Source organism: Hermetia illucens, chromosome 2 (genome assembly GCF_905115235.1).
Source record: "Hermetia illucens chromosome 2, iHerIll2.2.curated.20191125, whole genome shotgun sequence".
Taxonomy (NCBI): domain Eukaryota; kingdom Metazoa; phylum Arthropoda; class Insecta; order Diptera; family Stratiomyidae; genus Hermetia; species Hermetia illucens.
In genome coordinates this window covers 100,632,463-100,646,831 of record NC_051850.1, presented here as the reverse complement: position 1 = coordinate 100,646,831, position 14,369 = coordinate 100,632,463, and the positions used below count along the sequence as shown (strand labels likewise).

Sequence of the window (14,369 nt, the reverse complement as noted above, 5' to 3'; positions counted from 1 at the left end):
GTCCCCAACCACAACCAACTTCACCCATGACAAGTAATTGCAACCTTTTTGACATTTGACTTTTAGCACAGCCGACAATCGCCTTTCAACTTCAACAATAACCACGGAAAACAGAAGCGAGACCGCTGCAGTGATCCGCGAGAAAAAATCCGTTCGAATGCAAAAGTATGCAAATTTCGTGAAGTAGTTGATTGGCTTAGAAAATGGCATCGGCTCTCGAACATTACGTGAACAATGTCCGCACTCTTAGTGCATCTGGTGAGTAGTTTTCCTCCGGGGCCACCAGAATTCAACCTAACCTCAAACCGTCAGCAATTGGGAATTTGTTTTGTGCAATTAATAATTCATGATTATGATGGCTTTGTTGCGATTTCTCATCGACAGGCAAATACATAGACTTGGTGGTTTATCTGAATGAGTCGATGGAATTGCTCCCCAAGAACTGGAGCATCTTGGATAACGTTCTGGAGACGCTCGACATCCAGCAACATTCGTTGGGAGTCCTTTACGTGTTGCTTGCGAAATTCGCAAATGTTTCAGTATGTTGTCGGCTTAGAAGAATTCGCACCACATTCTCAGCTCTTGTTTCTTACAGAATACGCCGACAGAGTCAGAGAACATTATTAGACTTGTGAGGAACTTCATAAACCTTTGCAATGGCGAGCAAGTGCGATTTGCGACGCAAACATGTAAGTACTTCCGTTGCTGACCCAATTGGATTTCTCACTTTCGCGGCGATTTCAGATTTCGAGCTCTGCCACGCGTTTACGAACTACTTAATTCATCAACCCGCCTGTATTCAAGGCGTCCGGATTTTAGTACAGGCTGTGGAAAAGATTCGCCTTTTGGAATCAGGACTGACCGCTGTTCACGCTGACTTATGCCAATTGTGTTTATATACGAAGGTGTTTAATCCTGCGCTGAAGTTTTTAGATGTAGATATCACGTCTATCGCCACAACAGAGGTAAGGATTTCACGAGACGGACGTTGGTGCCCGAAACCTTTGTATGTCCGATGATGTGGGGAGCGATGTACGATGTCCTCGGCAAAGCTCTCTTGTGTTACTGATCCTCGTCTCGCGCGAAGCTTGCCGATATGCGTTTTATCCCAAGAGGTGACGTGCGGTACGATTGATTGCCGGAGCGCCATTACCAAAAGTCCAAACCACTTTTCAGGATTCATTTTTCGTCCAGTTTTTGCGTAATATTGAGTCCACCATATGCTTGATTTATTTAATTTGAATAAAGGGTCAAATTTGCGATATTAGGCGGAGGATGAGGGGTTCATTTGGGCTCTGTTATTGTTATTACAATCCAGGCCAGTTTTCAAGTGTGAAACAGTCGAGCACTCTCAGCAAACATTCTGCATCATTTATTTCTAAGCTAGCGCATTCGTTGATCCTATATCGTGAACGTGTTCCATTTTTTATACTAATTAAAATGAAAACGCCTCATTAACTTACGACGCATCTCCTGTCACTCATTTTCTTATCAGCTATCTGCTGATATCTAATCTGTTTTCTGGCAGATTTCAGCAAATGAACTATAAAAAAAAATTGATTAAACATGCGAGTGAGAAATGGTTTCATCGACTATAGTCTGCCCAGGATTGTTAGGTTCAATCTCTTTCTACAAAAGATTGTTCAACCAAAATTTGTAGGCATATTTCTTCTCATAAAAAGTAATAGATCCTGAATTTAGAGGTGATTCATGCTGTACAAAATATCTGTGCCCTTTTTCTCATAGCATTGTATGTTCAGAAAAATCCTTTGAGCACATCATCCCTGATGTTTCACTTCTGATGCGGATCCTTAAAATTCCACAAACGGAGAATTCACGCGAACTAAACCTGAAATGAAAATAAATAACGGCTCGACCGCGCGCGTGGAACCGTAAAACTCCGGACTTGAATGCCGCGATCGAAAAGAAAAATCCATGACGGACCGCATCCTCAACCAATTGTTCTCCTGCTTCAGATATATGATGAGGCGCGGCCTTCAAAGTTCCCACCTTGCCGTGGCATCCTCAGGCCATTCTATTGGAGGATGCCCCCTTATTAGTGAGAGTTTTGCGGGGTCAAAAAGGGAGTCCTCAATTCAAAACGGTTTAGCTAAAATTCATGTTAGGCATATGCCGAACAAGAAAATTTACCAACAACGCCTCGTACTGACTGAAAAGGCCGCAGCACGCAATGATTTCAAAAGTGTATACCGCATCACGAAAGAGCTTGCATGTGGTCGCAACTCTTTCGATGGTACTATGAAGGACGTCTACGGTCGACTTCTCATCCACGATGACAAGCAACTGAAGATGTGGGGAAGAACCCTTCACTACGGTTCTTAACCGTATCACATCCGGTGAGGTTCCTCTTTTGAAAGAAATGGTTAGTCACCGTAACATGCAGATACGGACTATTTGTCCAAGCAGAAGAGAAATCATTTCGACCAAAGTTGATCGACAGGTTTCCGCTCCGGATCTTTCTGCATTGATCTCATCAACACTCTACGGGGCATTTTGGAACAGTGCGCGGAATTTAGATTTTCGATGCACCTGCTCTTCATCAATTTCGGAAAAGCATTGAGCGGGGAGTGTAACTGGAGTGATCTACGCAGGATGGGCATTACGGAGAAACTAATAACTATTATCAGAGCGACATATGATGGCGCAAAATGTCAGAGAATTTTTAGGTTCAAAGTGGGGTTTGCGAGGGTTGCCTCCTGTCATGAATATTATTTCTTCTTGTTATCGGTGGCGTTTCTTATGCTGCCTTGTCCGGAGGATATGGAGAATGGACAATAACATATTTCCTTAAACATCTCGGCTACGCTGATGACATCTGGTTGCTCTCTCACCGGGTCATGGACTTTGGTAGGCAAGTACATTTGAACTGAAGATAAACACCAACGAAACTATGGTTCTCAGTCCGACGGGTCATCGCACTCTCCCTATCTGCATTAAAGAGCAGAACATCGAAGGCGTCGATCAGCTAATGGTAGCATCGAGCTAGACGTTGCCTCACGCATTAACAACGCCAAATTCGCTTTCACTGTCCTGCCTAAAATCTGGAGAGCAGTTAACATTAAGATCAAGTTGAGACTGTTCTGTGCTAGTGTTCTTATTGTGGTGCTATATGGGAGTAGCACATGAAAAGTGAATTCGACTGTTCTTCAAAAGTCCCAAGCTTTCGTCAACACCTATATGAGTCGTATCATCAGAGTACGCTGGTTTGACACTATCTCAAACGGAGAACTAGGTCGGCGCACAGGGTTGGCACTCGTACGCGATATGAGTGGCAGTGAATAGATCACACAGTAAAGAAGGGCGACAATTGCATGCAGTGGAATCCACTCTCCCAAGATAGCCGACGAGTCAGTCGCCCCAAGGGCAGAACAGTAGAAGAGTGTGTCTCGGGAAGTCGCGGGGAAGCTGAAGGCTATTTCAGGCAATCGCGAACGATGGCGCCTAGGTGTAGTTATACCCCAACAGGGGGTAAAGGGCGCCCTATACCTAGGTTATAAATAAATTTCATGTTCTTAAAAAAAGATAAAAAGTGTGAGTGGCTCTAACAATTTGGTCACCCTCTGTAACGATGGCATGTGAAATTTCGCTACGGATTGAGTCCTTGTCATCTTGCCGCGCCATAGAATGCTGCAAAGAAGGCTCAGTTGAAAGCTTCTTCAATATTCATGAATAGACCCTAAATTCTTCGAGTGCTTCCTCCGTGGATTAGCCTTTGTGGTACGCAATGTGTTGCTTGCAGTAAAGGAGTCACATATTTTTTTATGAACGGCTTTGCCAGCTTTCTCGACCCTTTTATCGGAAAAAAAGTTAGAATGATTCGTCGGAAGCTTTCGCGTGTGGGCAAATAGGATTCCCAGGTTTAAAAATAAATATCGAATGATATAATTTTGCAATCTATGTCAGCACAGAATTCTGGCCATGACCGGCGGCTGTTGCTTCTTCAGTCCTATGGTTTACAGTTGGCTTATCGCTTTTAACATGCCGTTCACTGTGTAAACATTGATTACCAAATTACTGGTTAAGTTCTTTAACTAGGAACACCTTTGGGTTTGAATCAGAGTTGATCAAAATCTTGATTATGATTGCAATTATAATTAGAAATGAACGTGATTTAGTGATTATACGATTGCAATCATGAAATCGTGGAATCATACGAAATCACCATAATTACCATTATGATCGATATTTTTATGATTTGAGGGGTTGTTAACTGGTTTACAAATATTTTAAGCATTAAATTAATGGATTAGATACAATGGGCAGAGTAACAATTGGTTTAGTTGTTGATTGAATCTAGGGGCGCATGCGTTCTATGCAAATTGAAAATGGAACTGCTTTTAAGGTTTTGTACTGACCTAAGAGAAATCTGTTTTGAAAACAACTGAATTTCTGTTTGTCTGTCTTTGAGGACAAACATGATTTATTCTACTGAAATTAAAATCTTCTATAGAGACACGATTTTAGGTTTACTAGAAAAAATAATGAAAGATTCTTTGCTGAAACGGCCTCTTTGCTGGGATACTTCTATTCTTTTCAGCAAAATTTGGAAAATGGAAAATGTGCGTAGAAACTTTCCAACATAAAATGAACACAAAACTTTTATACCTGCAGCGCCTGTTTGGGAATTTTCGGCAAAGTAAAATACCGAAAAGCCGAGTTGCCACACGGCCAATATTGCGACTTTCGATGACGGCCAACAGCCCAACATTTCGAGATTTCAGTTGGCAGATAATTCTTAAAGAGCTACCCTTTTTCAGTATTTATAGCCAAAAAAAAATCAAATTAACCCTAACCTTTCCAGTTAATCCGAATTCGTGCCACTGATTACCTGTAAAAATTTCCACAGACTACTATTCCTTTTAATTGGCAAGCGCGCATTGCTATTAACAGCTGAATTAATTACCATATTAGCCAAATAATGCTGTATAACATTAGTTCCCTATATGAATGTTTGTCTCTCAAATAAAAAATCTGTCGTGGGGTGTCGTGTGGTAACCATTGGGCTCGCTATTTGAAGGTTGTCACCCATGATCCGTTCTGCTTGTCATTGACGCCTGAGATAAGGAAAGCCGATACGGTTGTGCATTGATGCGCCTTGTCGACGGTCGTGACACCCAGGTTGTATAGGCACCGAGTGAGGGTTTCATGTTTGTTTAGATTGTGAGCGAGAATTTGATGGGCATCGTTATCGTTGGTAAACATTTTATGCGAATACACGTCCAGGGTTGAACTAATGATGCTGCTTGACTTACCGGTACGTGAATGGTGCTTTCACTGAACTGAACATGGATGACGGCCTTAAGACACAAAATCAATTGTAGTGATCATGACATGTGGATGCAATACAAAAATATATTTACACACATTTCAATTCAGCATTTCGGCTTGCTGTGATTACTCTCGTAGATAGTATATGCCTACAAACTACAAAGTGAAAACAACTCTTCAAGATACGCATATAGAAGACCCAAAATATGGATGAGGTCGATTGCTTTCAATTTCTGGGCATATACATACAAACATCTCTACGAGCAAATGCGTAGCAAGCCGCAATTATGAGTTGGAATGCGTACAAGTATATTCCCAATTCATAAACATACATACATACATATATATGGTGTATTTCTTAAGTGGTGATTGTCGATGTCGGTTCAGATGGAAAAATTTGTCTGACACAAACACACTCATATGTCTGTCCGATGTCGGAAACAGACATAGACTTTTGTCTGACGCAAGCATAAGTGCTTGTCTATTACAGAGGTTTGCCTGAACTGAATGACATTTATCTGGAACAGGCACAAATATTGCCAATACACCACGCAATATTCTGTCATGTTGTACTGTTCTGAGTGGGCGTTAGCCTCAAATGCACCAAATTAAATCATCCTTAAGATTTAAATAACATAAAAGCAACCTACAAAATAATGCTTCAAACTAATCCCAAAAGTGAAAATTTTTCATCTGTAGTAACTCGATTATAAAGGTGGAAATGATTCGAAATTCTATTCCAAGAATATAGTGGAAAGAAAAATTGAAGTTTTGAGGAAGAAGGTACGTTCGTCGAAGATTAGGTGTTACTAGTAGAGTATAAAAAATGTCGAAAATAAGCATATACATTAAAAATTTGTTAAACGATTTTTTTTCAATGAAAGTAGATAAATGAAGCTACCTATAAAGGTCGCATTAGAAAAAATTAATTTTCCCTTTTTTGTATTTTCGGTCTTTAGTATTTCATATGACCGCCTTTCGCCTTCAGGGAGGAAACCACATTAGGTTTTCAGAATTAACATTTTTTTATTGCATAGATCGTTAGTTTAGCTATCCCAGAATAAACTGCAGAAATTTCAAAGCGAAATTCGTGTTTCTTTAGATTTTATGGGCGTAGAACCGAGCGATTGTCGTGTACAGGCTTCTTAAAGTCGAGCGCCCAGTCGCTTTATGTCTTATTTATAAATACTTGGCATCAGTCTCTTGTACGAGCGTATTTATATTTGTTGTAACTCTAATGTGTAAGTAATTAAGAGTGATAAATATCTTCATATCCGGTAGACCACTTTTCAAACGTGTGTTTCTCAAAATGACGTTTTTCACATTCTAACTCAAAAGTAATAAACCGATCATTATGATTGATTGATCATTGGAGTTGTGATTCTTTGCAAAATTATGAAGAATGTGATCTAACATTTGCGATGATGTCATATTTCTGAGAGTGTTTTTTGCATAATTATTGAAAAACAAGTCGGAAGACCGGAAGCTGGTCGCTACATGTAAAAGATTTTGTGTTCACCTTATGTAAGAAACTCTCTATGCACGGTTTTTTATTGGTACATAGCTAAAAGTGCAAAATATTCCTTCATTAACTGCTAAACTCCAGATATTGTTTGTGCATGCATATCAAAGACATCAATATTATGGTAATCCTTAAATTACATGCCCATCCAAATTGATCTGGTGCATCTTACCGCAATTCCACTTTACTCCGTGTACAAAAGCATACATATACAGTGCAGCGTTATCGAATTATGAATACTAAGAAAACTGCCTCAAAAAGGATAAAAATGGGGGATTTTAAATAAAATATAGTTATTTTATCTAAGATTTATTAATATTTTATCCATCCACTTTTGCTTTACATTGTGCTTTCAATTCCTGCGCGGCATACTCCGAACAAAAAATTCGATGCATTAAGAGATAAATGGATTACCTTGCATACTTCACGAATATTTTGTGTTAAAACTATCTTCGTAAGGTTTTACTTTTAATGAATCGTTTGTTTGAAAACACTCCAACCATTTTGAATTGGGTTGATATCAGGAGACTTGGGTGTCCAAGGAAGAATGGCGATGATTCGACTGGACAAACACCCCTTGCAGTTGTTGCGTCATGTCATGGTACATTATCTTACATAAAGATTGTGGAATCCCCAATTGATTCTACTTGTTGTTGAAATGGCAGAAGACTATCATTTAAGACTTAAATATTATTTATGATTCTTGTTGCCACAAAGTGCAAGGGTCCGGGACTTTTGTTCACTACCACGCCCCAGACCATCAATAACGGGGAGGTTCGATACTTTTCTCCGAACGGAGACAAACTAGTATGTCAGGGCCTTCAAAGTGGAAGAGGAGCTAAAAAAACCAAATCAGCCACAACAAGTTTTTATAATTGCAAAAACTTTGAAATTACTTTTCATTAAAGCCCTACCATTTCCCAGTCAGCTGTATGGAATGTTTTGTACTGCTTTATGAACTTCGAATGGATCTCTTTCATCGTCTGTGATGAATTGTGGTCCTTTGTGGGACAATATGTTTTTAGATCAATTTTAGCCCATGGATACTTTAATCTTCGAATGGACGAAATGACCCCACGCGTCTCCAAATTTTTTTGGACGTTCTTGAAATTTGCTTTACGGCACTCCAACGATTTTTGAAACACAATCGGGTCTATTCTCTGCGTGATTTTGCGTTTGACTGAAGACTTAGTCGCTCTTTCCTCCCTGAGTATTTTTTGCATATGTAAAAATTGTACTCACACTTACGCTTTCTAACCAGGCAATATCTTGATAATTATGCCGTTTAACACGAATTAGAGCAAGAAGAAGGCTCCCTTTTCTGCCCATACTACCAATTACATGATTTTACCGCAACTTGAAGAAAAGACACATTTTTTAAGCCACTTACCTTTACAACTGTTAAAATCTATTGATTTTACAATTGATCTAAATGATGTCAAATGTTTCCACAATAAAAATCGCCTGTTTTATCAATGTATGATACTGCTACGAACCGCGACACGCAACAAGGCTCTGTTAGGTTTCTCTTCAGCAGTACTTTTCAGCGTAAAGCAAAGGATAATGGTAATTTTCCAGTGTCAGCAGAATACAGGCGTGGCAAATAATTAGATACTGCGTATTAAAAAATATACACTAAATTTCATAGTTGCATATTGATTTTAATGCAACTATGTTCATAATTCGCTGGCACTGCATTGTATGTATGTCTATCCTACTGGACCCTACCCGCAAACTTAATTAGCACTTACATACATATACATGTTTATCTCGAGTAATTGATACTGATATGCAAATAAAAAAAGCTAAAAAGGAAACCTAAAATGTCGCCATGGACTCCGCTGTTCATATAACTTCACTTTACATGATGCTGACGCCATACACATTTTAGACTACAAAAAATTTACGTGGTAGTAGTCAAGTGGTTAGAGCGCTGGGCTGTCGTTGCAGAAGGTCGCGGTTCAAATCTGTCGGATATCGGATACCAGTCGACTTAGCGGTGAATGAGTACCTAAGTCAAATCAGGGTAATAATCTTGGGCGAGTGCAATGCTGACCACATTGCCTCCTACAGAGCACTGAAATCCTGTAGTGTACCGTTTGACCGTGTGACGTTTTGAACGTCCATAACTTTGTTAAAAATAGTTGATTTTCATTCAAACTTCCCACACACACAATATAAGGCAAGTTATATTGTCCCTTATACCAATGCCATGTACTTCTAGGACGAAATTAAGGCAGGTTTCCGTGAAAATTTCTAAAATATAGTAATATGCTATTATTAACTTTATTTAAACAAGCACGCAAGCAAGCAAGAATGGGATGTATTTTGAGGTCTAAATTTCGTATACCATAGATGCATCATTGTAAGTGTTTCAAATTTTTCAGTTGGATAGGTTCTGAGAACAAAACCTACTTCATGTTTTGGGACACACATTTTGAGCCCTAACTCCCCTATGATTTTCAATATCAGAAATAAGATCAGAAAAGTTCTAACGACAACAAAAAAATTTACACCATGTATGAAGAACCCCAATCCTAATAACACCAACATTTAACTTTGAATCTCAAAACAGGCATTAGGTGAGACTGAGTGTTTTGTCAGACACTGTACCTTAATCGTGAGCCGATACTTGCAAGGTGACCATCCCAATATGGCTCGTATGAATCCAAATATTTAAATTTATGAATAACAAAAAAGTTGAATCTTGGCTGACGAAGGATTAATTCCTCAATATGTTGAAAAGAAAGAAGCTTCTAGAGGATACTCATTCTCCTCATTCGGTAGCTAGCTAGTAGAAATACTGAGTATGAACTTGGAAGTTCTTCGGGAAAATTGCAGCTATTCGGCAACTAAATCATATGTTGTGATGCGCATTAGCAAGGCTTCGTACCAATAAAGCATATATTCGAACGGCAAAAGTGGCTATGCAATTGGTAGAGCTGGTTCTACTTAGTATTTCACACACAACAACTCCTACATGCCATTAGATATTTTAGAGCATATTCAGTATTATTATTATCTTTTTCCAGGACGTTAATCACGATGCAAAATATTTCTTACTATATTATTATTATGGTGGCATGATATATACAGCTGTTAAAAACTACGATAGGGCATTATATTTTTTTGAAGTAGCGGTTTCAACACCTGCAATGGCCATGTCACACATAATGCTTGAAGCATATAAAAAATTCATTCTGGTCTCGTTAATAATAAATGGAAAGGTAAGTGCCTATCCCGAAACTCATACCGAAGTCACTTTATTCATTCCTTCTGTATTTGTTTAGATTTCAACACTACCAAAATATTCATCGCAAGTTATCTCACGGTTTATGAGACCACTAAGTCAGGCCTACCATGAATTAGCAACAGCTTACGCTACTTCATCCAGTGATGAAGTTCGAAATATAATTAATAAATTTAGAGACATTTTTGTTAGGGATGTTAATATGGGACTTGTGAAACTGGTAATTATGCTTGGGAAAATGATTCAGTCCTGCTTAAATTATAATACATCTCAATGTTATCCTCCAGGTCGCCGCTTCATTGTACAAGAAAAATATCCAACGACTTACAAAAACTTTTTTAACATTGTCTTTAGCTGATGTAGCAAGTAGAGTTCAATTATCCGGTCCAGCGGAAGCTGAAAAATATATTCTAAACATGGTAATGCGTTTATCGTAAATGTTAAAAATAACATGACACAAAAGTGACCAAATTCTCCAACGAAATTTCAGATTAAATCAGGTGAAATTTACGCGTCAATAAATCAAAAAGATGGAATGGTAGTGTTTAAAGATGATCCAGAGAAATATGATTCACCCGAAATGTTCCTTAAAGTGCAAGAAGATATGGCGCGTGTTATGGAATTAAATAAGCAAATCAATAAAATGGAGGAGGAGAAAATGTTGAATCCATTGGTAATTTCGCATTTAATGGAATTGAATTTGAAAGCAATTTACTACGTCCTTGGTATTTCAGTTTGTGAAAAAAACACTTGGCAATCAGGACGACGATCACAGTTGCGGGCAACATTCAAAAAGTTGTTTAAGGTAAGTTGGAAAATATTCTTAAATGCGTTGAACTCCAGTACATTATCGAACTATCGTTTCAGTGATCCTTTGGATTAATGAAGGCTCAAATATCCTCTACGTACTCAAATTATCGCTCCTATCAGTTTCTTTGGTTATCGTATCATTGCTGACATTGCAATTATCAGTTTATATGCTCCTAATATTTTTCAAATGCGTAATTTTATTCAGGAAAGATGAAAAACAACAGAACGAAACAGAAATGGAATATGTATATGTAAAAAAGTAAATATTTAAACGCGCAATACGAGCCATCAGAAGCCAGTTCATAATTTTTCAGTTATTTATGCATAAAGCACATTCATGCGTACCCACAGACACAACTTGATCCTTCATGTGAGAATTGAATATCTTTTAATAAAAAATGTTAATTTATGCATTTATTGGATATTATGTTTTATGTGATGTTATTTTTCCTAAAATTAGTTAATGATAGCGGGTCCAAAATACTTTCGTCAATTTACAAGAAAGTGGAATGTTTATTGACAATTCTTTTTTTATTGCTAATGAATGCAGTTTACACGTTCCCTTCGTAGGTATCTATATTCACTACATGTATACTTGAAATTACTCTCTGGTTACTATTATTTTTCTACTTTAAATTTAATATAATAGAATAGGGAATAGAAATGGTTCCATATTTTTCTTGAATATCACACAGAACAACCATATGCGTAGGCTAGTTTTCTAATAACAAGACAGTGTCGGTAGATATAGCTTCCCCAGATGGGAGTTTATCCTGCAGTGACCAGTGAGTATTCCCACTATGATTCGAAAGCTCTTTTTGGTGAGGTTTAAACAATCTTTCAAGCGCGTGGGTTCGTATCCCCCCATGAGCACCTTGGAGTGTTCTATTCGTGGTAAGTTCGCCCAGTAAACTTTCCTCAACCATTACTCATTTTTCAATGTCGTGAACCTATTTTCGACTCCACAGAATAGCTGTGGCCCATATAGCGGCATCGCTGCTCCTTTCCTTACCAGTTCGTCCGCAATGTTCTGCCCACTATAGTCCCTTGCGGATTAGGGTATCTCGTATGTCGGTGTGCGATGTGTTATCCAGCGCTGCCTCGATGTCCAACATCGAACACAATGCTATTTCTTTTGTTTCCACGGCATTCCGCACTACATCCGGTAGCTGATACAGGGTGCGGCAGCACAACTTCCTTTTTTCAAAACTCAATAAAAACTATTGTATGCATCGGAAAATATTTATTTAATATTTATAATGTAGGTACATGTCTAAAGTTTTTATTTACATTGTTTTGAAGATCAAATCTGTTAGGTGACGTCCCCCATTCCCCCCCCCCCCCAAGGTGGTCTTCAAATCTTGTAGGGTTCTTGGACGGTTCACATAAACACGGGATTTCAAAAAACCCCATAGAAAAAAATCACAAGGGGACAGATCGGGAGAGCGTGCCGGCCATTCCAAATCGCCTCTAATTGAGATAAGGCGCTCTGGAAGGTGTTCCCTCAAAACAGCCATCGATGCTCTTGAAGTGTGTGTTGTTGCACCGTCCTGTTGGAAGCAAGTGTCCACCAAATCCAAATTTTCTAGCCGTGGGAAAAAAAAATTCTGTAGTATGTTTACATACCGGACCGAATTCACTGTCACTGTAACCTCATTTTCCTCAAAAAACCAGGGACCAATAATTCCAGCCGAGGAAATTGCACACCCCACTGTGACTTTGGGTGAATGCAAAGGCTTTTGATGCAATTCTCGAGAGTTGGTGTCAGCCCAGTAGCGCATGTTTTGTTTGTTAACCGACCCACACAAATGAAAATGGGCTTCATCGCTAAAAAAAACAATAGCACCCTCGGGAACGACATCAAGAAGAAGCTCGCACGCGTTCATCCGAGAATTGAAGTCACGTTCTGAAAGTTCCTGCGCTACCGCCATCTTATAGGGATGAAAATGAAGATCATCACGAAGAATTCTCTTCACAGAACGATCGGATAGTCCAAGAACAGATGCGTGTTTGCGCGCAGAACGCCGTGGCGATCGCAACATTGACGCTCTCACTGCTTCAATGTTCTCAGGTGATCTAACGGGCCGAAGGACTCCAGTTCTTCCTTTTGTCGCACTTGCAATTTGTCTGAATGTAGTGACCCATGTAACAATTGATTTGCGGTCTGGGACGAGAGCCAACGGGACTAAATTAAAGCGATTCCGAAATGCACGCTATGTTGCAATAACCGAACATCCGCTTGAAAAGTAAACTTCAACGGCAAAGGCACGCTCCTCACTATTCCAACGCATGATGGCGACTGAACCGTGTCGGGACAAAACTTTACAGTATCCCCTCTTGAACGAGACCACTAGCGCTCCGCTATGACATCAACTAACTGAGTGGCGCGCATTTTAAAAAAGGAAGTTATGCTGCCGCACCCTGTACAAGACAGTTTCGGTTGACCGTCCTGCTTGGTAAGCGTGCTGACGTGGATGTAGGAGATTACGCATTAGAACGTTAGCTCTAATATAGTTTTCTACGACCTTCTCCGCCGTTTGAAATACAAACGATGTCAAGCAAATTGGTCTGAAAAATTTAGGGTGAAAAGGAATCTTTTCTTTTGAGAAGCAGATGTATCCTATTCTCCCCATTTCCGGTAAATGTCCCATCCTCCTTATTCAGACAGACAGAAGTTATTCCCTTGTCTTTGGCTATAGCTCTATATAGTCTCAATGCTTCTGTGGTTTGTTCTATCCCTTCACAGAATTACTTGAAGCTATTTCGTTTTGATTCCCTGATTGCGTTGCTATACCTCGTCAGTACTCTTTTGTACATGTGCCATTCCCCGTTTTTTTTCGCTTAGTTGAAGAGTTTTCGCACCTCCTTTCTTATTCTGGCCAGGTTCCTATTCCACCAAGGTACGTCCCTTGATGACTTGACTGTCTTAGCCGGATAGCTGGATTCATGTGCGTCAATGACGACTTTGCTGAGGCCTTCTGATTATTCTTCGATCCGACATAGAAGGCGCATCCAACATGCTCCAATTCTTGACCAAGCCACTCATCACAGTACTCCCTAGAGCTATGCCTAGTACCTCTTGCCTGGCGCAGATCACGAAAGTTAAAGTATTCTCTACGTTATATATTTCTAACTTGTTACTGAAAATGAATTCCAGAAGGTACTCACCTTTTCGATTAATGTCGTTGCTTCCCTAGATCTCATGGCGGGCGTTGACATCTTAGCCGAAAAAAGTGGTAGCACCTTCCTCTCGCAGAATTTCGTCAGTCTAACGGTGAGATCCGGGTGTCTCCTGGAAAGTATCCTGATGCCACGGTTGCCCCTCGAGTTCTTTCCTCGCCTTCCAGTGATACTTGAACAGCCACGGGGTCTCCAGTTAGAAACTCCGAAACACATACGTATGTTAACTTTCTTTTGAGAATGATGCAAGCTCTTGATTTTTCACAAGAAGAATACCAGATTACCTGCATACTTCGTCTTTGCAGGTAGAGATTTTCC

At 39.5% G+C, this 14,369-nt stretch overlaps 1 protein-coding gene across 1 annotated transcript; it reads left to right on the top strand.

Annotated features, from left to right (window-relative positions):
• Nucleotides 1-55: 55 nt before the first annotated feature.
• On the top strand, nucleotides 56-11,293 carry LOC119649667 (COP9 signalosome complex subunit 3). The gene is made up of 10 exons (XM_038051927.1): nucleotides 56-258; nucleotides 385-539; nucleotides 596-689; nucleotides 745-965; nucleotides 9,844-10,038; nucleotides 10,102-10,281; nucleotides 10,349-10,480; nucleotides 10,552-10,734; nucleotides 10,796-10,866; nucleotides 10,929-11,293. Exons 1-10 carry the CDS (start codon nucleotides 204-206, stop codon nucleotides 10,942-10,944), a joined length of 1,302 nt encoding a protein of 433 aa, XP_037907855.1. The 5' UTR covers nucleotides 56-203; the 3' UTR covers nucleotides 10,945-11,293.
• Nucleotides 11,294-14,369: the final 3,076 nt, after the last annotated feature.

What these genes read in the sequence shown, in the direction of transcription:
- LOC119649667 (XM_038051927.1), top strand. Translation starts at nt 204, where the DNA reads ATGGCATCGGCTCTCGAACATTACGTGAACAATGTCCGCACTCTTAGT. An exon ending in CGAAATTCGCAAATGTTTCA is followed by an intron (nt 540 to 595) that starts GTATGTTGTCGG and finishes TGTTTCTTACAG; the next exon opens with AATACGCCGACAGAGTCAGA. An exon ending in CGTCTATCGCCACAACAGAG is followed by an intron (nt 966 to 9,843) that starts GTAAGGATTTCA and finishes ATCTTTTTCCAG; the next exon opens with GACGTTAATCACGATGCAAA.